The sequence below is a fragment of the Miscanthus floridulus genome, chromosome 14 (assembly GCF_019320115.1).
Source record: "Miscanthus floridulus cultivar M001 chromosome 14, ASM1932011v1, whole genome shotgun sequence".
NCBI classification, from domain to species: domain Eukaryota; kingdom Viridiplantae; phylum Streptophyta; class Magnoliopsida; order Poales; family Poaceae; genus Miscanthus; species Miscanthus floridulus.
The window spans coordinates 2,169,741-2,196,232 of record NC_089593.1 but is presented as its reverse complement, the minus strand read 5'-3'; the positions used below and the strand labels follow the sequence as shown (position 1 = coordinate 2,196,232).

The following is a 26,492-nucleotide window of genomic DNA, read 5'->3' as shown; positions in this document are numbered from 1 at the left end:
GATTTGTAGAGTCGGTTGGGAGATCATTCGATTTGCTCTCTCCTTCTCGGGGACTTAACATGCCCCTATGTTAGACTCTTATCAATGTCTATGGTTTCTCGTGTCCTAGAAGAGATCCCCTATAAAAATGGGGAGTGTTACAAAAAGATGAGAAGGGTTCCATAAGGTTGGCTCGTCCTCATAGGGTCTTCTGCAGTCCTTATTGTTATCCACTTCGTACCGTCATGCATGTACTTGGGTAGGTGGAGGATGTGTAGGGGAGAGCTTGTGGCAGAACCGCCTAATCTAATGCCTCACAGGAGTGCTTGTCTTCCATTAGACACTAAGCACTCGAGGGAGAACACTAAATTACTCAGTTCCGTCGGTCACACCCCTAGGGAGAACCCAAAAATCCACATTTTTGCTATCAGGATCACAAATGAGAGAATAAAACTTACATCATTCTTAACCATTTCTTACATCACTTTTAATACAACATCAGAGGATAATATTTATTATTATAACAGAGGAATATAATCATATTATCAGAGTATGAACAATTTAATTTAACAGCGGAATATAAACATGTGATCATACTTACAACGGAAATAAATAGCTAATCATGACATGATGAAGTATTGATATATATAAACTACGACAACAGACTATGAAACTTTTATTTACAAAAGCATTTGGTGAGAGTTATAAATAACAACTACGATCGCAGCGTAAAGGAATTCCTCGTTGAGCCCACCAGCAGGTATCCACACACAAGGGTCAGCTCTAGCATCCACCTGTCACCTGCAACAGGGGGAATAAAACCCTGAGTACTCAATTGTACTCAGCAAGACTTACCCGACAGGAGGAAAGACAAGACTCCAAGGGTATGCAAGGCTATCTGGCTTGTGGGTTTATTGTATTTGCAGGAAAGCATTACTAAACGTGCGTCCTTATATTCGATTTTTATTAAGAGCCGCATTGGTTCATTAACTAACCATTCTATGTAAGCACATGTGCTACTTTCAAGTAGGTGGTAAGCAATCAGATTTCCTTTGTCCATCTTCCATCTTTCACCTTTTAGTTCTTACTACGACGCTAAACCGTAGACAAGCCGTACCGGATCGTCCGGTGATTCGCGAATCAATGTCCTCAGCTGGGTACCCCAAAAACACACGCCCCGCTTGTACCCCAGGCACAAGCAGGACCAACCCATCACTCTCCTGTCCTAGGTGTCTAGGTCCCCATCCAAACTAGGACTCCAAGCCCCCGCCTGTCGATGCGGGACCCACAGGATACCCTGCAAGGGAGAGAGAAGATCTAGTCCAACTAGGATTCTTCCCATATAATCTTAGTAGTAGTACTATTCAGTAATCCTACTAGGAAATCTCATTGTAAACCGACTAGGACTCTGGCCTCCTGACTATATAAAGGAGAGCAGGGCTCCTAAGAGAAGAGAGAATAATTGTACACAACACTTTACAATCAATCCAACGCAGAGGCTAACGCCGGCTAGACATGGGGTCGTTACTCGACTATAGTCGAGGGCCTGAACTAGGATAAATCGACTGTCTCTCGCGTTCACCGTCGAGTTCCGCATACGCTGAAGCCCGAACATACTGCCTCGGGTATCCCTGTGGCAGGCTATCGGTGGTGAAACATCGACAGCTGGCACGCCAAGTAGGGGCTTTCGACGACTTTGCATCCGAGAGCTCGATGGACCTCGACAAAACGATCTTCCCGATGGGATCAACTTTCATCTTCGGCTCATGGATCTGCGAGGCGGACAACAACGGCAAGCTTCGAAGCCATCTCCTCAAAGATCCGGATCATCATGAAGAATCTCCTATTTCGACAACTACGACGGATCAGCTCATCAGAAGATTCGCGCAGCTCATAATATCCGATTCGAATAAAATTTCACGGCTACGTGCATCCGACTCGAATTCAAGTTCCGTGTCCAAGGTGAAGTCTTATTCGAGTGCTTTCAAGAAACCGAGTTCTTTTTTGGTAGGATTCCAGAGCCCAACCCAAAACAACTCGGATTACCCTCAGAGTTCTTTCAAAAAGTCGAGTTCTTTTCCATTTGGGCTCGACAACACAGCAAAAACCTATCAGGAATAGATCGAAAGGTCTTTCAATCCAATGCTTGGGATACCACTGGCAGGAGCATAGGAGGGTCTCGTGTTAACGATAACATCGCAAGACTGTATCATCCACTGGCCAGGTCCCGTTCCTGAAGATAGCGGAACCCAACGAGTCGGGACAACAACGACATCTATTCTACCTTACCAAGAAGGAGACTTGATCTACGACACCGAGACATCTACTGAAGTCATCAGCAACTCCGACAGTATGAAAACTAACACCAATAACAGAACGGCTCACGCGCGAGAAGTACTCATGGTTCGACGTCCTCGGTCACCATTAAATCCCCCAGAAGCACCCGATGTCAGGTCATCAGATGAATCAGAATCCAACATATCACCCTTTGCCCAGGGCTATGATGGAGAAACCGAGAGTCAGAAACAAGCCAGAGAAAGGAAAAACAAGTTGAAGCAAGGGCACCAACACCGTGCTAGGCAGCGCAGGGAAGCCTGGATCAGATATGAGTCAGAGTTGGCTGAATACGATAGAAGAAAATCACAACGAGAAGTCGAAGGAAGACGCACAGCGAATACGCCCTATGATAAGATTCAAGAAGCATTAGAAGAACTTAGGGCAACTTCATATCCCGGTGAGAAGTATGAACAGTTCCAAGACTTGTTCCGGTCGGCGATCCTAAGAACGCATGAAGAGAGAGCCCAATCAAGACTACCCGCCAGATCAACAACCCACAGGCAAGAAGACCAAAATCAAAGGAAGTCCGCTTTCGAAAGACTTGGGCTAGGTGGAAGCCATAATGGAGAAAGTAGGAAGGAACATAATCAAGGCCACCAGTTTGAACAACCAAGGAAGACCAGGAGTAGGGTGCCTACCCAGATAGCCTCGTAGACTTATTCCCATCAAAACAACAGTTGGCCAGAAGGAGGTGCCGAATCCGAATTCAAAGAAACCGGAACACATGACAGATTCCCATGTTTCGCGAACAGGCTTGCATCGGTACGATTACCTCACAAGTTCAAACCATCTAACCACTCCAAATACGATGGCAAAACTAAACCAAGGCAATGGCTCAGAATATATTCACAATCGATTGAACTAGCCGGAGGAGACGACGATATCAAGACCCTGTTCTTTCCCATGGCACTAGAAACGATGCCCCTCCAATGGTTCGATAAATTGAACCCAGGGTCGATCAGAACTTGGGAAGACTTGCAAAGAGCTTTCTGTGAAAATTTCACGGGTATCATCGCACACCCAATCACTCATGCAGAACTGAAAGGACTCAAGCAAAAGGGAGGCGAAAGTCTCAGAAATTACTATCGACGATTCAGCGAACTGCGGGCTCAAGTGCATGACATCACCGAACGAGAAGTAATTGAAGCTTTCTCTCACGGAATCATGGCTAGGTGGCAATTTCAAGACTTCTGCAAAGAAAATCCGAGAAACAATGAAGAGTTCAGATGAACAGTAGAAAAGATGATTACTGCAGAAGAAAAAACACGAGAGAGGTTCCCGGATAGAAGCAACCAGGACAACCCGGACAAGCAAAATCATCGAAATAGCAGACATCAAGAAAGAAAACGTAGACCAGACAATACCATGGCAATGGTCGACAAATCAAAGAAGTTTTCCAAACCCAGAAGATATGATGACATTGAAAACATACGTTGCCCATTGCACCCTAATGGGAGACACACCATCGGAAATTGCTACACTTTCAATGATCGATACACAAGAAAAGATAGTAAGGAGAACACCAAAGAGGGCAATCAGAAAAAAGATGAAGACAACCACGAGGACAAAGGATTCCAAAAACCCAGGGGAACGGTAGCAGTGATCTTCTCAGGGGCTCCAGATTGCAGAAGCAAATATCAAGAAAAACTAGCACTACGGACTATCATGACGGCAGAATCGGCTACACCAAGATATCTCAATTGGTCACAATATCCAATCCAATTTTCAAGAGAAGACCAATGGACTAGCGTAGGGAACGCAGACCATTACCCACTAGTTCTAGACCCAACTATTGCCGGTATGACTGTCACCAAAGTACTAATCGACGGGGGAGCTGGACTCAACATCATCTTTTCAGAAACACTAAGAAAGGTGGGACTACAACTTGCCGGGATGATTACACCAACAAGCACACCTTTTTATGGAATAGTACCCGGCAAAGCAGCCATGCCACTTGGGCAAGTTACTTTACCCGTTACTTTTGGAACTCCTTCGAACTACCGAACAGAGTTTATCAAATTTGAGGTCGCAGACTTCGATTCGTCATATCATGCAATCCTCGGACGCCCAGCACTGGCAAAATTCATGGCAATACCACATTATCCGTACTTATTGCTTAAGATGCCAGGACCCAACGGTATCCTTTCTCTTCAAAGTGATTTGAAGCGTGCTTTTGACTGCGACATTTAGGCAATCCAAATTGCAGCCAAAGCACAAGGCGACAATGGAAGAAAAGAAATAGCCACAATTGCTGCGGAGATGAGCTAAGAAGAATTAGAAATACCGGCTAAAAAGCCCAGCATCATCACACCACCAAAAGAAGCCGACGTCAAGCAAATCGACTTGGGCACCGGCGATACCTCCAAGACAGCAACCATCAGTGCTCACCTCTCGGCAAAATAGGAACTCGCGCTCACCAACTTTCTTCGGGACAACAAAGATATCTTCGCTTGGAAGCCGGCCGACATGCCAGGTGTCCCAAGAGAGTTGGCTGAGCACAGAATTAATGTTAATGAAAGCTCCAAGCCTGTAAAGCAACGGCTACGACGATTCTCACCCGACAAAAAGGCAGCGATTAAAAAGGAAATCACAAAACTGATGGCAACCGGATTCATCAGAGAAATCCTTCATCCAGACTGGCTAGCTAACCCGGTCCTTGTGCAGAAGAAGAACACGGACGAGTGGCGCATGTGCGTCGACTACACAGATCTCAACAAACATTGCCCAAACGATCCGTTTGGGCTACCACGCATTGACCAGATAGTCGACTCAACAGTAGGGTCTACACTATTATCCTTTCTCGATTGCTATTCAGGGTATCACCAGATCGCATTAAAAGAACAAGACCAGAGCAAGACGTCTTTCATTACTCCATTCGGTGCTTACTGTTACAAGACCATGTCGTTTGGACTAAAGAACGCTGGCGCCACATACCAACGAGCTATCCAAACTTGCCTTGGGGATCAAATCGGTGAAAATGTGGAGGCATACGTAGATGATGTAGTGGTGAAAACAAAGAACCCAGACACTCTGATTAAAGATTTAAAGCAAACCTTCGAAAACTTGAAGAGATGGAGATGGAAGTTGAACCCAAATAAATGTGTATTCGGAGTTCCCTCAGGACAACTACTCGGATTTTTGGTCAGTCAGCGCGGGATTGAAGCCAGCACCAAGCAGATTCGAGCTATAACAGAGATGGGCCCACCTAGAAGTATCAAAGATGTGCAGAAACTAACAGGATGCATGGCGGCCCTCAACCATTTCATATCAAGACTCGGCGAAAAGGGGTTACCTTTCTTTAAACTACTAAAGAAGACAGAAAAGTTTGAGTGGACAAAGGAGGCCGATGAAGCTTTCAAGAAACTTAAGGCATACCTAACATCCTCACCAATTCTCACACCCCTAAGGAAAGACGAAGATATGATGCTATACATTGCGGCGACTACTGCTATGGTCAGCACGACAATAGTCATAGAAAGAGAAGAAGAAGGACGCGTGTATAAAGTACAACGACCCGTATACTACATCAGCGAAGTATTGTCTGAATCAAAAATCCGATACCCGCATGTACAAAAACTACTCTACGCTCTACTTATCACCTCACGCAAGCTCCGCCACTATTTCGAAAGCCACAAGATTACCGTGGTGACAGACTTCCCGCTCGGAGACATCTTACACAACCGAGATGCGACGGGACGAATATCAAAGTGGGCAGTTGAACTCGGAGCTCTTAACATCGATTTCACCTCGCGGAAAGCAATCAAATCTCAAGCCCTTGCCGATTTTGTGGCTGAGTGGATAGAGATTCAACAGCCTTTATCAGATACAATACTTGATCACTGGAAGATGTACTTTGATGGGTCACTCAAACTAGGCGGAGCCGGCGCAGGCGTTCTCCTCATTTCTCCAGAAGGAAAACAACTCAAGTACGTCCTTCAGATATTGTGGCAAGCTACAAATAACGAAGCAGAATATGAAGCCCTCATCCACGGGTTACAAGTGGCAATTACCCTCGAAATAAAAAGATTACTCGTATACGGCGATTCAGCAGTAGTCATCAACCAAGTCAACAAAGATTAGGATTGCACCAAAGAAAACATGGGTGCTTACTGTGCTGAAATACGGAAACTTGAAAAACATTTCCAAGGATTAGAAATTCTACACGTCCTGCGTGATTCCAACATTGCAGCAGATGTCCTCGCCAAGCTCGGATCAGACAGAGCGAAGGTTCCACCCGGCGTATTCATAGAAGAGCTATCAGTTCCCTCTATCAAACAACCCGGTGAGACAACCCCTGAAATTAAGCCTAAAGGCGTTCAGATCTTGGTAATCAACACTTCATGGAGCCAAGTTTTCATCGACTATATCAAAGAAAATAAATTACCAGCAGATAAAGCAGAAGCCACCCAAGTTGTTCGTAGAAGCAAAAACTACGTTCTAGTAGGAGATAGACTTTACAGAAGAGCAGCATCATTAGGAGTACTCCTAAAATGTGTCTCATTTGAAGAAGGCAAAGAAATCCTAGACGAAATATACTCAGGTTGCTGTGGAAATCATGCCGCCTCAAGAACACTGGTTGGCAAAGCATTCCGCACCGGATTTTACTGGCCAACAGCTTTGAAAGACGCAGAAGAACTTGTCAAAAAATGCAAAGGTTGCCAAATGTTTGCAAGACAAGCCCATGTGCCAGCTCACAATCTTATCTGCATCCCACCCGCTTGGCCTTTTTCCTGCTGGGGGCTGGATCAAGTAGGACCTCTGAAGAAAACAAAAGGCGGCTTCGAGTACATCTTTGTAGCGATCGACAAGTTCACCAAGTGGATTGAATACAAACCACTCGCGAAATACAGCGCAGCCAAAGCAGTCGAGTTCATCTAAGACATTATGCACCGCTTCGGCATACCCAATCGAATCATCACAGATCTAGGCTCTCCCTTCACAGCTACAGAATTCAAAAGCTGGGCACAAGACTGTGGTTTCAGCATAGACTACGCATCTGTTGCACATCCAGAAGCCAACGGACAAGTAGAAAGGGCTAATGGACTCATACTAGCCGGATTAAAACCAAGGTTATACGAAGAACTAGTGGACTATGGGTCCAAATGGATTGAAGAATTACCTAAAGTAGTATGGGGGCTACGAACTCAAATAAGCAGAGCAACAGGCTACTCACCCTTCTTCCTGGTTTACGGGTCAGAGGCCGTACTACCTACCGACTTGATCTGGACATCACCAAAGATAGAACAATACGATGAAGGAGAAGCAGAACACACAAGAAGATTAGAACTCGATAACTCAGAAGAAGTCAGAGTAAACGCTACCCTCCAGTCAGCCAGATACCTACAAGGTTTAAGATGACACTACAACAAGAGTACCCATCCTCGATCATTACAAGTCAGAGACTTAGTGCTAAGAAGGATACAAAAGACTGACGGACGACATAAGCTACTCAGTCCATGGGAAGGACCGTTCATTGTCACAAAAGTCACCGGACCAGGCACATATAAGTTAATAACCGAAAACGGAAGAGAAGTCAGCAATACATGGCACATCAGCCAGCTAAGAAGATTCTACGCGTAAAAACAACTCAAGAAAAAACAGATATGCAAGCCACAAGGGACCAACATTCACAATCGACGAGGGACAGTATTCTTCGACAACATATGTATTAGTTTATATTCATGATCAATAAAGATGATATTCATCCACAACATGTCTTGTCATGACTTTCAACGAGTTGTTTTCATGAAACAAAAAGCAAAATGGCTGAGAACATGCCTGAGCATCCCGGCCGAGAGCAAAATAGCTGAAAAGACGCTTGAGCCCGCCGATGAGGGTAGCTAAAAGCTAACACCCGAAACCAAAAGCAAAATGGCTGAAAACATGCCTGAGCATCCCGGCCGAGAGCAAAATAGCTGAAAAGACGCTTGAGCCCGCCGATGAGGGTAGCTAAAAGCTAACACCCGAAACAAAAAGCAAAATGGCTGAAAACATGCCTGAGCATCCCGGCCGAGAGCAAAATAGCTGAAAAGACGCTTGAGCCCACCGATGAGGGTAGCTAAAAGCTAACACCCGAAACCAAAAGCAAAATGGCTGAAAACATGCCTGAGCATCCCGGTCGAGAGCAAAATAGCTGAAAACACGCTTGAGCCCGCCGACGAGGGTAGCTAAAAGCTAACACCTAAAACTAGTCGACCGAAATTGAGCTTCAAAAGACCCTCCAGCTCTTCGTTCCGAAAAGCAAGAGTCTCGGGGGCTACATCTAGATAGGAATACTTTTTCCTCAGAGAAGCACAAGCGCCACTCAAAAAAGCACTCGGATGCCGAAGTTTGTCAAAGCAACACTCCATGCCGAGTCGTTTTACATAGCGTAGACGAAAGGTTGTCAACACAAAGATCTACATCTAACAAGGCATAGCGCGGACAAAGCACTCGATGGGTCACAAAAGAGGAAGAGAAGAAAAGTACTCGACAAATCGAGGGATTTCGTCAGGATAACGCACAGAGTTGTTTACAGAGCAGAGACAAAAACGGGACAAAGTACTCAGCAAGTCAAGTAACTCCAACCACACCCGAGCAAAGAATACATCAACGAAAATAAAGAATCTTCATTTAAAGAGGAGTATAATATTACAAGAGGCTGGTCAATTGGATCAGGCATTGTCATCAGGTAGGGAAATATCAATATTAAGACTGTCTACAACCCTACTGGCTAAATCTTCGACCTCAGGCTCCATCCTCTCAACGGCATCAAGGTATTCTTGACTATCAGCTTCCTCCGCTATCTTGGACAGAGGCGCCTCTGGAGCAAGGACCCGGACCTGGGCCAGCACATTCTTAGTACATACTTGAGCGCACTTCTTCGTGAACTCTTGGAAACGAGTCGGAATCCGAGGAATGAACTGAGCCCAAGATTGCCCGTCATCCGCTGGAGTCCGGAGAACATCAGCTACTGAACGAAAGGATTTCCACAAAACATTCCAATTTTCAGTAGCCGCCGCTAGCTTCCCAGACAAGTCTTCAATAGTTCTTTGGGCCTGCACAAGATCTCTGTTAGCTCCACGCCTAATCAGCTTAGCAAGGGCGAGTTCTTCCTTAGCATGAGTAATTACCTCCTCAGCCTTGTTATGACTAGAGCGGACAAGAGCCTTCATTTCATCGATACTCTCTGAGAGCTTCTGCTTTTCAGCTCGGAGAGCTAGACAAGACACCGAAAAACAAGTCAGCGAAAAAAGGAGTCAAAATACAAGAAGAAACAAGCAGAACCCGCGGCACCTTTGCATTCTTTCTTCGCAGATTCCACCGCGGCATCCCTCTGCTTCTCCGTCTCTACTACCCGGGCACGAAAGGTCTTCTCCTCCTTTTGGTGCATTTGACGCTCCATCTCCAACTCAGCCCGGAGGAGGTCAAGATCGGCTTTCAGAGCGTTCACCTCAGAAGACAACTTTCTCTCATTTTCAGATGAGAAAAAGAAGCCAGAATAATCACGAGAGAAAGACTGAGCAATAAGAGACAAAGAGAAATCAAGGCGTAAGGACAGAAGAAAAACGAGCATGCAAAAGAGGAGTGGCAGTAAAACTTACCTAGAGTTTTTCACCAAAAGAAGTTGCGAGGGTCGACAAGCTCCCCCAGGCTGTGGTCAGCTCCGATAACCGATGGGTGGCATCGAACTGTTGCACCACATCACCAGAAAAAGAAGGACCACCGGAAGCAAGAGAAGGGGAAGGAGAGGCCGGCTGGGACAAAGAAGGAACGACCAAAGCAACCTCCAGGAAAGCCGAAGCCAAACCCTTAGAAGGACCCGGCGCGACGGCTATGGTCACCTCCGGGGCGGCCAAGTCCGCAGCTTCGCCAGGCAGCTCCGAAGCCCCCGTAGCAACTTCATCAATAGTATGTTGTGAGTCCTGAGGCTCGAAACTCGATGGCACGGCGGAAGGCTGAGAAGAAGTCGATGAAGAAACGAAAGAAGACGAAACACTGAAAATTGATAAAAGGAAGCACCGGTGAGAACCAGAAGAAGGAAGATAAAAGCAAAAAAGATGAAGCCAGAATCTACTCACCCAACCACTTTCTTCTACGCGAAACCAAAAGAAGGCCTCGCAGGGGGAACCACGACGGTGAAAACATCCCCGCCACCCGGCGATGGGAGCGGGATAGCAGATAACGGAGCCACGGAAAAAGCCGGGGCTGGAGCCATGGAAGAACTCCGCACTGGAGGAGCGGTAGAGCTAGGTACCGAGGCTACCAAAGAACTCGACATCGGAGCTTCAGAAGAAGTCGGCACGGGAGCCTTAGAAGAACTCATACCCGACGTTCGATTACTTCAAAAAAGTTCAAGACTAAAAGTCAAGACAAAGAAGAGAAATTCAATGCAACAGGAGTATGAAAAACAACTCACCGCCACATGATGAGGGGTACTTCATCATCCTCCTCTCCCTCAGCCAAGGAAACTAGAGCACCTGCTGAAAAAAAAGAATAAAAGTACTCGGTTTAAGAGAGAAACAGGAAAACAAAGGAACAAAGAGTATTAAATGTGCTCACCTAAGAGCATGCTAGCAACAACTAGAGTACCTGAGGGAGTACTTGGTTTGCGAGGCTTCTTGGAAACAGGCAGGCTAGATGAAGACCCATCCGTTCGCCCCCTCTTTGGGACACTGCGAGGACCGCGAGGGACTAGACGAGGAACATATTCTTCATATGCATCAACAAATCCGGAAGAAACCCCAGGAGGGGCTGTAGAGGTTTGGGACTTACTAGTTGCAGAAGTTCCAGCAACTTTTTCCCCAGTCTCCACCGCGGCGGGGAGAACGTCAAGAGGGATTGGGTCGACAAAGTTCCGCCCAAGCTCCTGCGAAAAAGGATAAAACACCAAGACAAGGAAAAGCTAAGCAAAAATGGATGCAGCGAGAGTACATAAAGTACCCAAACAAAGAGATAGACAACTCACAGCTGGGGGCGGGTTGTTGGCAGAGAACTCAGAGACAGCAGGAGGAATAACGCTCACTCCTTTCAACATCTTCTAGAGACGCTCGAGTACCTCCTCACCGGTCAACTCAAGAGCTGGGACCATGCGTGAAGGGTCCTCGGCCCTAGAATACTCGAAGCCAAGGTGCTCCCGCTCTTTCAAAGGCTGAACTCGGCGACGAAGACAGCTCGAAACAATACCAAAGCCGATTAAACCCTGCTATTTCAGCATACTAATTCTATCAAGGAGTGGCTGGATCACTTGAATCTCAGCAGGCGACTCAAGTTTCTTGTCCCATCGGTCATTCACCACAGGGCTAGATCCAGAGTGGACGACAAGGGAAGGGATCAAATTGGCAGCGTAAAACCACTCGGCACGCCAATCTTTTACAGAATCGACCGGGTCATAGTCAAAAAACTTAATCTTAAGACCCTAGCGAAACTGAATCCCGCAACCGCCAAGAACGCTGGTTTCTTCGCGGCGGGGTTGAGGTTTCAGAAGAAAGAAAAAGCGAAAAAGAGATAGAGAAGGAGGGATTCCAAGGAAAGCTTCACAAAGATGAACAAAAATGGAAAGATGGAGAACGGCATTAGGGGTTAGATGGTTCAGACTAACCCCAAAATAACTAAGAAACTGATGAAGGAAGGCGGAAGCAGGAAGGCAAAGTCCGGCGCGGACAAAGGAAACGAAGAGGACAATCTCACTAGGACCCAGAGCTGGAACCCGATGCTCGCCCGGAACTCTCCATTCAGCGATGACTTTGCTTTGGATCAAGCCATCGCTGATGAGCTCGCGCAGCTGATCTTCGCTTGTTGTTGGAGCCAGCCAAACCTTCTGAGCAGCCCTCATGGCCACGAATTCCTGGTTTTCGATCAAAGAAAGGGATGACTCCTCGTCCACGAAGGTCGCCTGGGACTTGCTTGCGGTTTTCTTTTTTCCCATGAACTAGCGGAAGTAAAAAGGCACTGGGGAAGATGAAGCTAGGATGGTGGTGCTCAGGTGACGGCGGCGAATTTCTGAAAGCTAGGGTTTAAAGGCAAGAGCTGGGCAGCAAACGAAAGGAAGATAAAAGGTCTTTAAATAGATTTCTCAGTAATAAGAACGGCCCACAAGGCCCGTTAAAACACAGTGTGAGAACGCAACGGTCTATTTACCGACGCAGCTAAAACGACGGAGGGCACAAATCCACACAACGGTACAAACCAACGGGCAGATTTCAGACTTATCTGTCCAGCACCACGGCAGGGTTATCAGATCGCCACAAGAACAACTCGTCAAACCAAGAAGAAAGAAAGGGCTACCTCGCAAGGAACAAAGGAACCCGGTTATTTAAGAAAGAACTCGGTAATCTCATGAATGACAGGGCTCACAGTAGAAAAGTAAAGGACAACTCAGAAGACAAGATTCGTTCCATTACAAGCAACTTCAAAAATAGAAGATTACAAATCTTACAAGACCCAATGAACTCGGCACCACGAAAAGCAAAGTAGCAAAGAGGAACACGGACACGGCTAGGCTCTGGAACGACTATGTGTCCCAAATTGCTACTCGGAAGGATAAACCGCCATCAGCTACACTGTTTTCTTCAAAGGACGGACGCAGTGCATCCAAGGCAGAAATCGGCAGCATGGCAAGACAACATGGAGCAGAGAAGGCCAGCGGGCATCTGTCTACCCAAGACCGATGTGATGCTGGATATAGTGTTGATCTGCACCGGACAGTCTCAAGACAGGCGACGAGGATCAACCTAGAACTGCCAGATGAAGAAATGAAGCCCACATCACAAGACTTCCTCCAACTACCGCCACGTACATCCAGGCACAATGCTGTCGCGGGATTAGCCTACCTCTAATCCCTATCACAAGACTTCCTCCAGCTATGACAAGACACACAGGAACTACAAAATATGCCCGGGGGCTGCTCTACTTCACAAACTACCATGTTCATGACCACGAAGGTTTCAACAGAAAGTCCAATAGATAAAAACAAGCACTCCGGGACAGTATTTATAGATCAAAGGAGTGGCGCACATGGACTAGGAGTACCAACAAAATAAGCCTAACAAAGGACATAGTGAAAAGACAGGACTCAATAATGGATGACTCAGGCGAGAGGGAACAGTACTCGAAGACGGGCATATTCGGAAGAATATACCAGCACAGTACAACCCGTGAACAAAAGGCATTTACACTCAACCACCACCATACAACCACATCTGACAACAGCAGACTATCAAAGAATACGCCAAGACCTCGCATCCGAGTTCTTCCTGAACAAAACAACAAGGATACACGCTCGGAAGCTGCATGCAGCGAAACTACTCAGATGATGGTTCAATCCAAGGCTAAAGGGCTGCTTCAGAAAGATGCAGCGAAACTACTCGGATGATGGCATAATCCAACTCTCAGGGACTACTTCAGAACACAAATTTTCAAACAACATAAAGATTCAAGACCCTCCAACTTTTTGTTCCAAATAGCAAGAGGCTCGGGGGCTACACTCAGTGAGTGCACTTTTTCTTCGAAAAAGCGCACATCACCAAAAGACTTCCTCAACGCAGACCACTTCAAGACATTACGACAAAAAGAACCCGGAACGAGCCATATTCGAGTTCTTTTTGATAAAACTTCAATGAACAAGCAGAGCAACTTCAAGACAAGATCCTCCAGCTCCTTGTTCCAAATAGCAAGAGGCTCGGGGGCTACAACCAGATGGATGTACTTTTTCTTCAAAAAAAAAGCACTCACCACTCGAAGGTCCCAAGAAGCGCTACAAGGTTTCACTCCAGAAAGCACTCGGATGACATTTGTTCCTACTCAACAAGACTTGAAGGAGCAAAACGAGACTTTCAGAGCTCAACCATGAAGTGCTCGGGGGCTTGTCGATGCGGGACCCACAGGATACCCTATAAGGGAGAGAGAAGATCTAGTCCAACTAGGATTCTTCCCATATAATCTTAGTAGTAGTACTATTCAGTAATCCTACTAGGAAATCTCATTGTAAACCGACTAGGACTCTGGCCTCCTGACTATATAAAGGAGAGCAGGGCTCCTAAGAGAAGAGAGAACAATTGTACACAACACTTTACAATCAATCCAACGCAGAGGCTAATGCCGGCTGGACGTGGGGTCGTTACTCGACTATAGTCGAGGGCCTGAACCAGGATAAATCGACTGTCTCTCGCGTTCACCGTCGAGTTCCGCATACGCTGAAGCCCGAACATACTGCCTCGGGTATCCTCGTGGCAGGCTATCGGTGGTGAAACATTGACACCGCCCCTGAGTCCCGGACACAGTGCGGTGCAAGGACCTCCTCCACCAAAAAGAAACCCTGACAGTCGGTCCGAAAAGGGCCGGATTCGCGACAAGAGAGCAACAAGTCTTCCAAGTGCCCATACACAAGTATGTGCTCGGGATAATAAGTCTGTGACCTGCCTAGAGTCTTATGCAACGATCGGTCCTTAACTGACCAGATAGGGAAAATAGTGTAACCAAGCTATGCCCCGTGTCCACAGCGACACAACCTCTTACACTCACCAATACCCAAACCATATCCCTGTCCGGTCACCATTTTTCCTTTCTACCATTTATATTTTCCAAGTGATAGTAATATATATCCTATCTCTCGCGAGTGACAGGCAATCACTCAACTTCTACCAGAGTCCTGTAGCATAGCATTCTACACGATCCTGTCATACTAGTAAGACCCATAGGATAAAGATATATATGCAAGTGGGTTTCATTCAACTCCTTAAAACTTAATGCACAAATATAATTTAAACTGCAGAAAGGCAGGGGTTATGCACCGGGGCTTGCCTGAGTAAAATATAATCAGAAGTTAGTTTTCCATCATGGCGACATGATCTTCAAAAGCACCGTTTCTCCAGCAACTCCTGATGACTCTGTGATCCATCGGCGTCCCTATTATGATATGCCATGTAATGCAATGCAAAGATATAATTAATTGACTGCAATCGTGACTCGTATAAATACGCTTTACGCCTCTTAAGTTAGCAAGCTAGTTCTAACGACGACCGCACTTAGGCTACATATTCATGTTGTCGAACAAGGCGTTATTTCCCAACAATTAGTTTTAGTCATATAAACCAAGGTGTTTCTTTATTCTATTCTATCAATCTAACATTTATTCGCAATAAGACATCATTATCTATTTAGCAAACTAATCATTCCAGAGCTACAAAAATTATAGTGAGTACCTAATAATATTAGTAATTTGCTATAAAATTTTTAGAGCTAACACTATTACGGATTTATCATGGAAACTCCTACAAGTTTATATTTTTCAACATTAAGTACCTTAAATTAATTATATAGCTTCCACGAATATTATCAAACTATGTGAACAAACTATATTAACAGGTAGATCATGATTTTAGGAGACTAACAAAACTGGTTTCACCATTTTATGATTTTTATTTGATTTATCACGGATTTACAAGCCTCAGCCATTTCAAACAAATAATAAATCTAGCAGAAAAATAGAAATGCTTCCCGGCCGCCTTAGGCCCAGCCGGACAAGGCCGGCCAGCCCGACGCGGAACCCAGGCCGTGACGGCCCAAGGCTAGCCCAGGCGGTGCAGCACCCGCCAGCCGAGCGACCAGCGCAACCAGCGGCCCAGCGGCACCCACAGCCCGCGGCAGGCAGGTAGAAACCGGCCTAGGTGAGGGCGTGGCCAAGACAGGCCGGCCCAGCGCGCGATAAAGACAGGCCGGCCCCGACGGACGGGAAGGCGGCCAGCGGCCCAGCGCACGGGCAGGTGCACAACACATTTTGTGAAAAGGCCCTTGCACTTCCTCGAAACTAAGCGCAGTCCAGCATGTACTATTCATTCCAGTCGCGTATTTCACAAATAAAACCCCGTATAACATTTCAGCTTGGACTTATATCCTCCTCACCTCATCATCTTCATTCTCCAAACAAAACACCGTCAGGGGAGGGGCACCGGTGAACGTCGAGGCAGCTCCGGCACCGGCGGCCAAGGCGTGCTCGCGCGCGGCTGAGGTGCATGCGCACGGGAGAGATGGTGGCGCTGCGGCACCGGCAGGGCAGCTCCGTGCGGCAGGCGACCAGCTCGGAGGAGCAGAGCGCGCTCGCGGTGGAGGCATAGTGACGGTGGGCGTAGGACACACGCGTGGGCAGCCATGGTGGTGGTGCGGCGTGGTGTGGCGCAGCGGGGAGCTGAGAGCAAGGGAGGTGGCGTGCCGGCTGAGCAAGCTAGGATGGAGAGCAGCACAGCGCGCGAGGGGAAAGCGAGGCGCCACACTCGGCTCGACCGTGGATGAGCAGGGCGGACTCGGCGGAAGGGAAACGCGCGAGGGGCTCGGTCCAGTGTGCACGCGAGGGAAACCAGCGACGGTGGGGCACTGCGAGCTGCTGCGGTACGTGGCGTGGGGCAGCGCGGGCTGCAGCACGGAAGCGCTCGACGCGGGGAGGAAGAAGGATAGGCGCCGGTGCACGCGGACGGGCCGGTGGCGGCAGCGGGGAAGAGACGCGCACGACCGAGAGAAATGACGTTGCGGCTGTGGCCCAGCGCGGACCAGGGCGGGCGCGGCGACTGCAGCGCGAGCACGCGACGCGGTCAGCGGTCCAGGGCTCGCGCGCGCAGCGACGTAGGAGCGGACTACCGAAAGATAGGGAGGTACCGCGCTAGAAGAAGAGCAAGGAGGTGTCGGTGGTGCGGGTGCGCCTGCGCTCGCGATAGCCAGGCAGTGGCGTCGGCGGCCGCGGAGTTCGGCAGCAAAAATAGAACAACAAGGGGACAGCAGCACGAGGAGAGAGTGAGAGGCCAACCTGGCTCAGCTTGGCAGATGCAGAGGATGAGACAACACCGAGGCAGGCAGCAGAGGCAGCACCTGTCGGAGGCAGTCCAAAGCAAGGAAGAACGGGCGATGGCTCGGCTGCTGGTGCTATAAAAAATGCGCTAGCTGCTGGTGCTCCCATTAAAATACTTAGACAAGGCCACTCGCTGTCAAGCAAGAAAGCGTGCATCACGTACAACAGCAGTAGTGTATATGTGTGTATATATATGTGTGTGTGTGAGCCGAGAAATATATATGTGTGCTTCTTTTTGGGTTCCGCTTGCGTACGCACCGCCTCTGAAGCATTCAAGGCAGAGAGAAGCAAAAGCACGTCAACTTGCAGTTGGACGAAAAGAAAAACAAACAAGGCAGACACAGCAGCAGATGTATTCATGGTGCTGCAGAGCTGACACGACGGGACAACGGAGGCAGTGCAGAGCAGGGAGCAAACGCACCTGGCCTACTATGCTCGTCCAGGACAGCAGCAATAACCGACAGAGGCAGACGAGCGAAGAAAAGAAAGAGCAAACAAGAGGGGAGCAGTCGATCAATTGTACAGTGTTGTACAGAGATGACAGACACAGACAGGGACGTTTACCGCTGCACTAGCGTCACTGTTACGCGTTCTTTGATTTAGAGCTATTGTCATAACGCGTGTGTCTCTATATATATATATATATATATATATATATATATATATATATATATATATATATATATATAAATATAACAGTTTACTACTTTAGTCAATCAGCATCGTCTAGACACATGAAAATTTCAGCAAGCTCGAATCTAAATTTGATTCAAAAGCTATATATATATATATATATATATATATATATATATATATATATATATATATATATATATATATATATATATATATATATATATATCGTTCTATTTATTAATGGATTTTATTTTATTTATAAAAGTTGTTTTTCATGCTTAATCTAATAGAACGAACCGTTTGCTATCGATTGGTCAGAATGGTCGTTCGATATTCCTAAATATTTCTACGTCCGGCGTGATTTAACTTGAGCGTTTACTTAAGTCCGCAAAACTAAGTCACACATGATTCGCTTATCGCATCAAGTACGTTTTAAATTAAAAATTCTGAGAAATTCGTTACGGAAATTTTTACTTAGGCCTAAATTACGATGCTAAATAAGATCATAACACCAGGGTGTTACAGAGCTTCCCATGCATGATGTCAAGTAGTAGGGATAGTGCACTCACAATGGCAGGTAAGGCGTGTCCACATCCCTGTGTTGTATGATGGGTACTACTATTAGAGGTGTGTCACGCCCTAGATACGAGCAGCAGGCCTGTGTATGTCCATGTCACATCATGATAACAGTATCATATAGTAGGCTTGTACCCTAAAACCTGAAGTGCTTCTATCCTTAGTAGGCTACCCTAAAACCTGAAGTGCTTCTATCCTTACTCTAATGAGGGTAATGTTGATGACCTAAGCTAGACGGTAATGTTGATGACCTAAGCTATGATCTGATGAGTGTGTTCAGCTTGGAAAGCTGGAATGAGCAGCTATACAAAAGTCAATGCTTGCCTGCTTTGCCATACTTTGATTGAGAGTCAAATGGAATAAAAAAATCGATAAAGTGGCTGAGGAGCCCTCACTCATAGGCGCATCTAATAAAACAACTTTTCATTTCTTAATTGCACATTTCATTTTTGTATATCTCGTCATTACGTTGTTCTTATAATCTTTGTTTTCATTAGAAATTGTTGTTTTTGCCATTAAGAAGCATTTATTTGATCTGGTATCTAGTGTTGTAGCCAAGTTACATAATTTTCTTTGTCTTTGCTTAGGTACGTATGTGATCATTTTCTAGCTAGAGAGAGAGAAAAGCATTTAATTGGCTATCTTATCATTATTAGGCGCATTTGGTCTATAGGATTAGTTCACGTCTTGCTTCAAGAGATGATGTAAAAAATTTTCACAAAGTTGGTCTTGTATATATCAATACACTCTCAACATTATGATAATGTTTACTCTCTCTCACATAATGAATGCAATCCTTATATTTTGATAACAAATTAGAGAACAACTAACTAAAATTATTACTTATGTCACCTGCTTCTCTCTGTGTCGCTAGAATTGTATTCTTTTGGGTAATATTTAAATGGTATAATTGTATTTTCTTTGTGTGGTTTTCAGTGAGAAGATCCAAGTGAACTTTGATGAAATAGTCAGTATTATAGATTTGCTAAAATGAGATGTAACAATGTGCTCCCTTCTAGAAAGTCATGTCTTTATAATAGTGTGGTGTGTAAAAACTTAATTTTCTTCTTTTTTAACTAACACTCTTTTAATGATATGACGCATTTGGACATTTAGAGTTGGTGCTCAGGGCTTAAAGATTATTTGTGGCACGTTCCTTAAGTCATGTAAACAGAACGACAATAAAGAGCAAGTTACTTAGTCATGTATATTTGGTATGGACAATTATTTTGTTTGATGATTATTGAGAATACATGTCTTCATCTTTAGGTGCACAAAGATCTTGCCTAAGATCGAGTGGGAATACAATGACATTTGCAACCGTAGACTATACTTGAGGTAATTAAAAACTTTAAATTGTGGATTTTATTAAAAAATGTTATAGGCACTTATTTTGTTCTCCATCTATTGGTCCTAGACCGAACATACAGAGGTGGGAGTAGAGAGCAAGTGAGAGAGACAAATGAATCAAGAGCCACCCCCTCTCCACCTTCCTCCTCCCCTTTTATAGGAAAGGTGGGTGGAGAAGTTCTCATTCTTTCTCCTGGTGGAGTTTGTATTTATAAAAGAGTCTCTAGGAACTACAACTTGGCCCTAAACATTATTTCACGAGCCCCTAGGTTATGTAATTGGGAAACACACGAATGAGGGTCCATAACATATGATACAACTAAGTGTGGCCTAATTACAACTCAGACCCAGCTATGAGGATCACCCTTCGCAACCTATGCATGTGCGCCTCACTAAAATCTCCATCCCAAAAACCTCGTGGGAAAAAGGGTATGGAGATAATTGCACGCATACAACACTCGTCTATACAAAATAATCTAGGGATGATTTTATCTTTGGTAGTAACCTTCGCTTGATCTTGTGCAACTTTATGCAGCTTGCTCCTTCACATGGCCTTGAGCCCTCGATATCCTCTCTTCATAACTGAACCTTTGTCAAATAAATTGATGTAGGCGAAGTACTTGACATAGGTAATTGTAGACGATCATGACACGTCTTCAAGCTTTCGCCCAGGGGCACAATAGTATTATCTAGGAGGCGAAAACCAATTCTTTGCTTCTTTGAACCATGGGAATAGATGTATGGCCGACTAACATATGGGTTTGGATACTCATCATCGACTAACATATATTGCTTTGCTTCTTACTACTTCTGAAATAGTATAGATTTGATAATTATGATTTCCAAAGTTCCATGGTAATTGTTGACACCCAAAATTGTCCAAAGTGTATAACGGAGTCCACCATCATGTTTCCATCATCAAGACGATCAGAAAGAATACTTGGATCATCTCATTTGGGACCTGGACGAAGAAAACAACTTAATGATTACGGTAATGCTGCGGTGCGGACGTCCGAACGAATGCCGCCTCACAAAAAAATCTCCCACTCTGCCTTGCGTGCTCGCCACAAGCTTCGCTCCCCGTCCGCCGCCGCTAGCGGTGACCACCTCCGCTTCCTCCACCCCGGGACCTAACCCGCCTCCGCGACGCCAGGCTCCGCCGCTGGAGTCGCACCTCCTGCCAACGCCGACGTTGGCGTCCTCGTCATCACCTCCTCCTGTGGCCGGAGACGGCGAGGGCGTCGCGATCGTGCCATACTTTGCACCTGCCTCGAGGCTCCTTGTGGCCCAGTGCCCCCAGCGAAGAAACTCGCGATGACAAAGTCTATGGTGCTCTTCGCTCCGCCGCCTCCCAGCCCTGATCTGCCCATCGAGGCGGTTATCGAGTTCCTCAACACGTCTGACATAGAGGTCGCCGCCCACTAGAGTGTCGCGCCTGACATGTTGCAAGCATATGTTTCAAGTGTTTCAGATGTTTCATATGTATGTTGCAATTGCTTCATATGGATGTTACAAAAGTAGAGCGGGATGTTGCATATGTTGCAACGGCTATACACGTATGTTGCTAATGTCTGTTCCAAATGTTTCATCTATTTTTTCAGACGTAAGTTACAATTGTGTTTATCTGGATGTTGCATATGTTTCACACATATGTTACAAGTATTTCATCTGGATGTTGCATATGCTTACAATGACTTTCAATTGTTTTTTAGGTGTTTTGCAAGTGTTTCAGACGTATGTTGCAAGTGTTTCATCTGTTTAGAACTTATGGTGTAGATGATGCAAAGTAGATCGGGTGTTGCGCATGTTGCAATGCACGTGAGAAACGGAAGGGGTGTGAGCTGTCCCCGCACGTGGTCTGGTGCGCGGGCGACGTCCGGGTGGCACGGGCCCTGCATGGGCGTGTGAAATGTAAGCGCGGGCGTGGAGTGCAGGCGCACGTACGGAAACAAAGTGGAGACGTGAACGTCCGGACGCTAGTACTACCATGATGATTAGTGAATCCCACGTTACCTGTAAAACCCAAGCATTACACATGTCCGAGCGAGGCCTCCTACATCTCCGTCTGTCGTGGCATTGCATTACCACCTCTGCACGTGGGATTATACTCATGAAGATGAAAGGGTTTCAGTTTGATCAAGACGGCAACGAATATGGGACGCCTGACAATGCCACGCAAACACAGTTCTTACACGCTAAAAGAAAAAGGCACAGCTCGTTTTACTCCTCTGCAATTTCATCAACCAACCGTCGTTGCATTCTCCGTAAGGGCCCCCACCAATACCACTTACTACTGTTTCTTGATATAAACAAAATTATGACAAGGAAAAAATAGACTGAACTGATCCGCTCATCGTTTAACTAGAACATGCAGTTGAAGGTACAAGAAATATTGCTTCAGACATGTGCAGTTGAACCTGGGGTGTGTTTCTCAACAACACTATCAACATCAAGAAACACGCTAAAACAACAGTAACTTGGGCATGAACAAGCACCTCTAGTTGCTGCATAGTAGTACAGTAGTATCTCGTTTATTGTCCACATCTTTCCTGTACACCTGGAAGTGACTCGATTTACTCATTTACAATGAGAGGGTGCCTGTTAAAAGCAGCACCAACCACATCTTCTGGACTAAACTCATAGCTCCAAAAACTATATCTGGGTCAAACTAATCAACAGAAGTGTATTCTTGTGACTGGATGATCCTTGTCAGCTGCCTCAGGTTTGCTAAGACATGTCTTGGCCCGAGGCTTTCAGCGCCAATGTAATTCAGAAGCTGCTCGATATCCTGCAAAAAAAAAAACAATGATGCAAAAAAAAAAAGGAATATGAAGTACATTCGTATGATTTTTGATTGCCACACATTCTAGGTGGTTGCAGTAAACAAATGTTTCTTTTTTTTCTGGGAGGGGGGGGGGGGGGGGGGGTTGGAATATAGATCTTTATGCATTTATCAATTGCTCTATGTGACACTATTTTCTTTGTTGGATTCTTTGTTCCTCTCCACTTTATATGTTGTTCAGAAACATGGTAACATCTTTGTGAGCTGACACTTTTGGTACTTCCACATCATGCTATCAAATTCAGTTAACATTGATTTCTTATCCTACACTCATTCACCCACTCTAGATCCAAACCACAGGTAGATCCTGCCCAAATTAGTATTTGAGACCACCTATTTGTTTACTTGAGAAGGGCAGGCCTGGTGCAGTGGTGAGAGCTGTCTCACTGAGTCACCAGGTCGCTGGTTCGAAGCAGCCTCTCCGTAGATTTTGCGGGGGGAAGGCTTGCCTCGGTTTTTCCCTTCCCCAGACCCCACTCATGTGGGAGCCTCCGGCACTGGGTCTTCCCCCCACCCCCCATCCCATTTGTTTACTTGAGGCTGAATCAAGCTTCAAGGGGATTTGCAAAACAGAAATAGGCAGACCTTTCTTTCAGAAAACATCTTTCAAGGACCATTATGAATGTTATTAAATGCTCACTTCACATTAAAATATCAAATAAATATCCAAATAGCAAGAAGACCAACCTTGTTCAACAAGAATATCGCATATGCTGATCTTGTTGTCTCCTGGCTGTCAAGAAACAGAGGGAATTCCATTGTTCTCATGCTTGTGCTAGGAGGGACAGAAGTTGCTACTGAGGTTATAGATGATGGCTCAACTGAAGGCGCAGGAACAAGAACATATGACCGTGAACCTCCAAAGCGCAAAGGATATCGAAGAGGAACATTGAGATACGATGCAATGAGGGAGACTACCTATGATTCATAAGAAACACAGTTAGGTCTATCACCATAAAATAGAGTACAAACTGAAGAACACTGTTCAGTTACAAGTGTAAGCTAATCTGAATATATATTCTTTCTAAAACAGAACAAAAAGTATAAAAATTAATATTTCTCTAGCAAAGAAATTGGAAATACTAGATGAATGTTGAATGGTGAATTCAATTATCATTTGATAATAATCAAACTATATTATACATACATGAGCAGCATATCCCAGAACAGTAGAAGATTTCTGAACCTCTGTCTTGTCACTAAAGTAGCCAGTCTTTTTCACAGAAAGCTTTGATAACTGTAGACCCAATATGACCAAAGGTCTGTTTTGGGACCCATTTGGCAACCCTGATTCAGCATTTCCTGAAAAAAAAAATTATAGTAAGGTCACATTTTCGAGTCACAGTCTCCTCGTATTGCACAGGCGAGGGTAAGGTTTGCCACTGACACCCTTCCCCATACCCCGCACAGAGCGGGAGCTCTCTGCACTGGGTACGCCCTTTTTTAAGTTTTGACAAGAATTGCAGAAACAACATTTAAGGACAAAGAGTCTTAGGGCAGGTAAACTGGCAACAATATTTTAGAGGACTAGCTCTCTATCCATTAAGTCTGACAAAAATATAAAAGTTTCATGTTTCAAATAACTCTTTCAGTATCATAGAAAAATTTTACACTTGTTAGAATCAATTTCAGCAATTTGTATTATCAAATGTACTATCTGGCAACTAGGAAATTGTAGCTTAGTCAATAATCAACTGTAATCATACACTGATATGACCATAATTATAACTATTATTTGCCTATCATCTGGCCATCCCCTATTTTTCGATTATTAAGGTCTGTTATTGAACAACAATGTTTACAATAATTTTATTGTCAAAAAATATAGCCATAGAATTTTATAGCAATTCTGAATACGGAATGGAAACCCCATGGAAGTTGCAATGCAGGAAATGACATGCTTGTTTTGGTTATGTTGGAGGTAAATCCAGGCTTGTGATCTGGAGATTGTTCATCCAAAGGGCTCACAGGATATATCTGAGCAACTTGCGCAATCATATATTGCTGTCTCATCCGTAACTTCTGTTCCAGATTTTTAAGGTGTCCACAACCATTTTCCCCTGACAGCAATTTATTAGCTTCCTATAACCAGAAAAATGAAATACTCTGGTAAGATTAGACATTAGAGGAATAGAACAGCTCCATAGTATCCAGTTTGAATGTATAGGAAATTTCTCTGCCCTAGAATCAACATTTTGTGAACCCAAAAGCACCAAGCAACACATTTAAGAGTACATCTTACACAAGTTAGACAGACTATCAAGGAAGCTACTTTGCCCAACACCCTGCGTATTTTTGTAGCACTTTGGTTTTGTGCTGACAGTATCCTTAGAGCTCCAAAGGGAAACAAAACACAATAATTGAATACCTTCAGATTACCGTGGGCAGTGTCAAGAGCCTTGCTTGCCACTGACAACGTTCTGATCTTGACACAAAGCTGTTCCCTTTGATCCACAACATCCTCCGACAATTTCTTCGTGCGCAGCTTCAGATCCCCCAGACGATCAGTATGCTCTTGCAGTCTCTGCCTCATTTCAGCCAACTCATTGTCTTGCTCGAGACACTCCTGGCGAACCTGTCAACGAACACCATTACGTCACAAATCTGCAACACTCTGGTGTACACACAAAGGTAACATGAGCAAAATACATGGAGAATTACTCCATGGACGCTGTTCAATCTTCAGATTTGGGAGTGCAGGTTTTCCTCTTCAAAGGTTGGGAAAACGAATTCGATCTTTCCAATTGATGATCGACAAGAGAAGCGCCAAGATCCGTGGAGCATCGAATGACAGAGGGCACAACAGGGGATCCGAGCAATTTGCTGGGAATCGAGAGCAATGAGCGCGCCACCTGAATGGACAGACAATTACCTGTAGCGCGGACTCGAGGCGCGCAGCGAGGTGCGCCTTGCGATCCCCGGCGGGCTGAAGCGCGGCGGAGAGGCTCCAGAGGCGCGCGAGCTCCTGCTGCAGGTCGTCCCAGTGGATGACCTTGGGCTCGTGGGCCCCCTCGACCTCGCTGGCCGGCACGAGCACCCAGCCGTCCCCCTCCTCCTCCGGCGGTTGCGGGTGCGGGAGCGTGGAAGGAGGAGGGTGAAGGGGAGGGTCAGGTGCGGGCGTGCGGCGGACGACGGCGCCGGGTCCTCCATCGCCGCGGATCATGCCCGCGGGTGAGGGGTCGGGGGAAGGCGCGAGCTTCGCATGGGCGGGCGGAGGGGGCAAGGGGGCTCGTGGCCTTGTGGTAAGGTTTGGGGTCGCTCTGGGAAGCAGGAGCACGAGTGCGCCGTCGGTTCCTTCTCCGGCGAGCGGCGGCGACTGCTTTCGGTTGGGTTTGGTTTGGTTTGGCTTGGCCTTGGGGGAATCGTGGGGTCCATCTCGTGGTAAGCAGGCCTACCTATGGCCCGTTGTCCCACTTTGGGCCCGGTTCATTGCCTAGCTTGGGTTGGGCCTAACTTTCCGTTTTGCGGCCATTTTGCGCAGGAACAGTAACAGTTGGGTTCGGCCCCAACTTTTTTTGTGTGAATCTGGTTGACCCACCAAAAACTTGCAGCTTTTTATTACTGTCCTGGCAGTACAGAGCCCAGATAAATTCGATTCAGAGTCGCAGACTAACAAATTGGACTGGAAAATCATATTTTAAATTTGGGTTCTGCGCCAAAATTCCCAGTTTCTTTGGCAACCGCATCTTCTACAATACTTTGAATTTGATGGGTTTCCAAAAGAGACCTAGATCACACAAATAAAATCAGGTGGGGAGTCTTTCGCCCCGTTGACAGAAGAAAAAAAAAACAGTTTCAGCATTACTATTATTTTTATAAACGAAACAGGCACTGATCTTGAAATGGCAATAAGTATTGTAGCCCACGTGGCCATGTCGCACATAAACATGCAGCGATGCACAAGGAAGCCAAAGATACAGCAAAACAAGCGCCCTATTCGTTTGGCTTATAAGC

At 45.8% G+C, this 26,492-nt stretch overlaps 2 protein-coding genes across 2 annotated transcripts in view; both read right to left on the bottom strand.

The window, feature by feature from the left end:
- Nucleotides 1-10,649: 10,649 nt before the first annotated feature.
- The window catches only part of LOC136505694 (uncharacterized), a 181,636-nt gene continuing 165,793 nt past the window's right edge, over nucleotides 10,650-26,492 (bottom strand). Inside the window, exons 5-6 of the mRNA XM_066500844.1 lie at nucleotides 11,071-11,164; nucleotides 10,650-10,655 (exon numbers count right to left, since the gene is read on the bottom strand). Of these exons, the coding sequence (XP_066356941.1) occupies nucleotides 10,650-10,655; nucleotides 11,071-11,164 (100 nt within the window). The remainder of the gene's footprint in view (nucleotides 10,656-11,070; nucleotides 11,165-26,492) is intronic.
- LOC136504914 (vacuolar protein sorting 38-like) lies at nucleotides 22,037-25,885 on the bottom strand. Its single transcript, XM_066499967.1, is given in 7 exon segments — nucleotides 22,037-22,484; nucleotides 23,226-23,456; nucleotides 23,686-23,840; nucleotides 24,440-24,620; nucleotides 24,907-25,113; nucleotides 25,411-25,659; nucleotides 25,662-25,885. Coding segments are annotated over 7 exon segments (1,170 nt in total). The 5' UTR covers nucleotides 25,689-25,885; the 3' UTR covers nucleotides 22,037-22,364.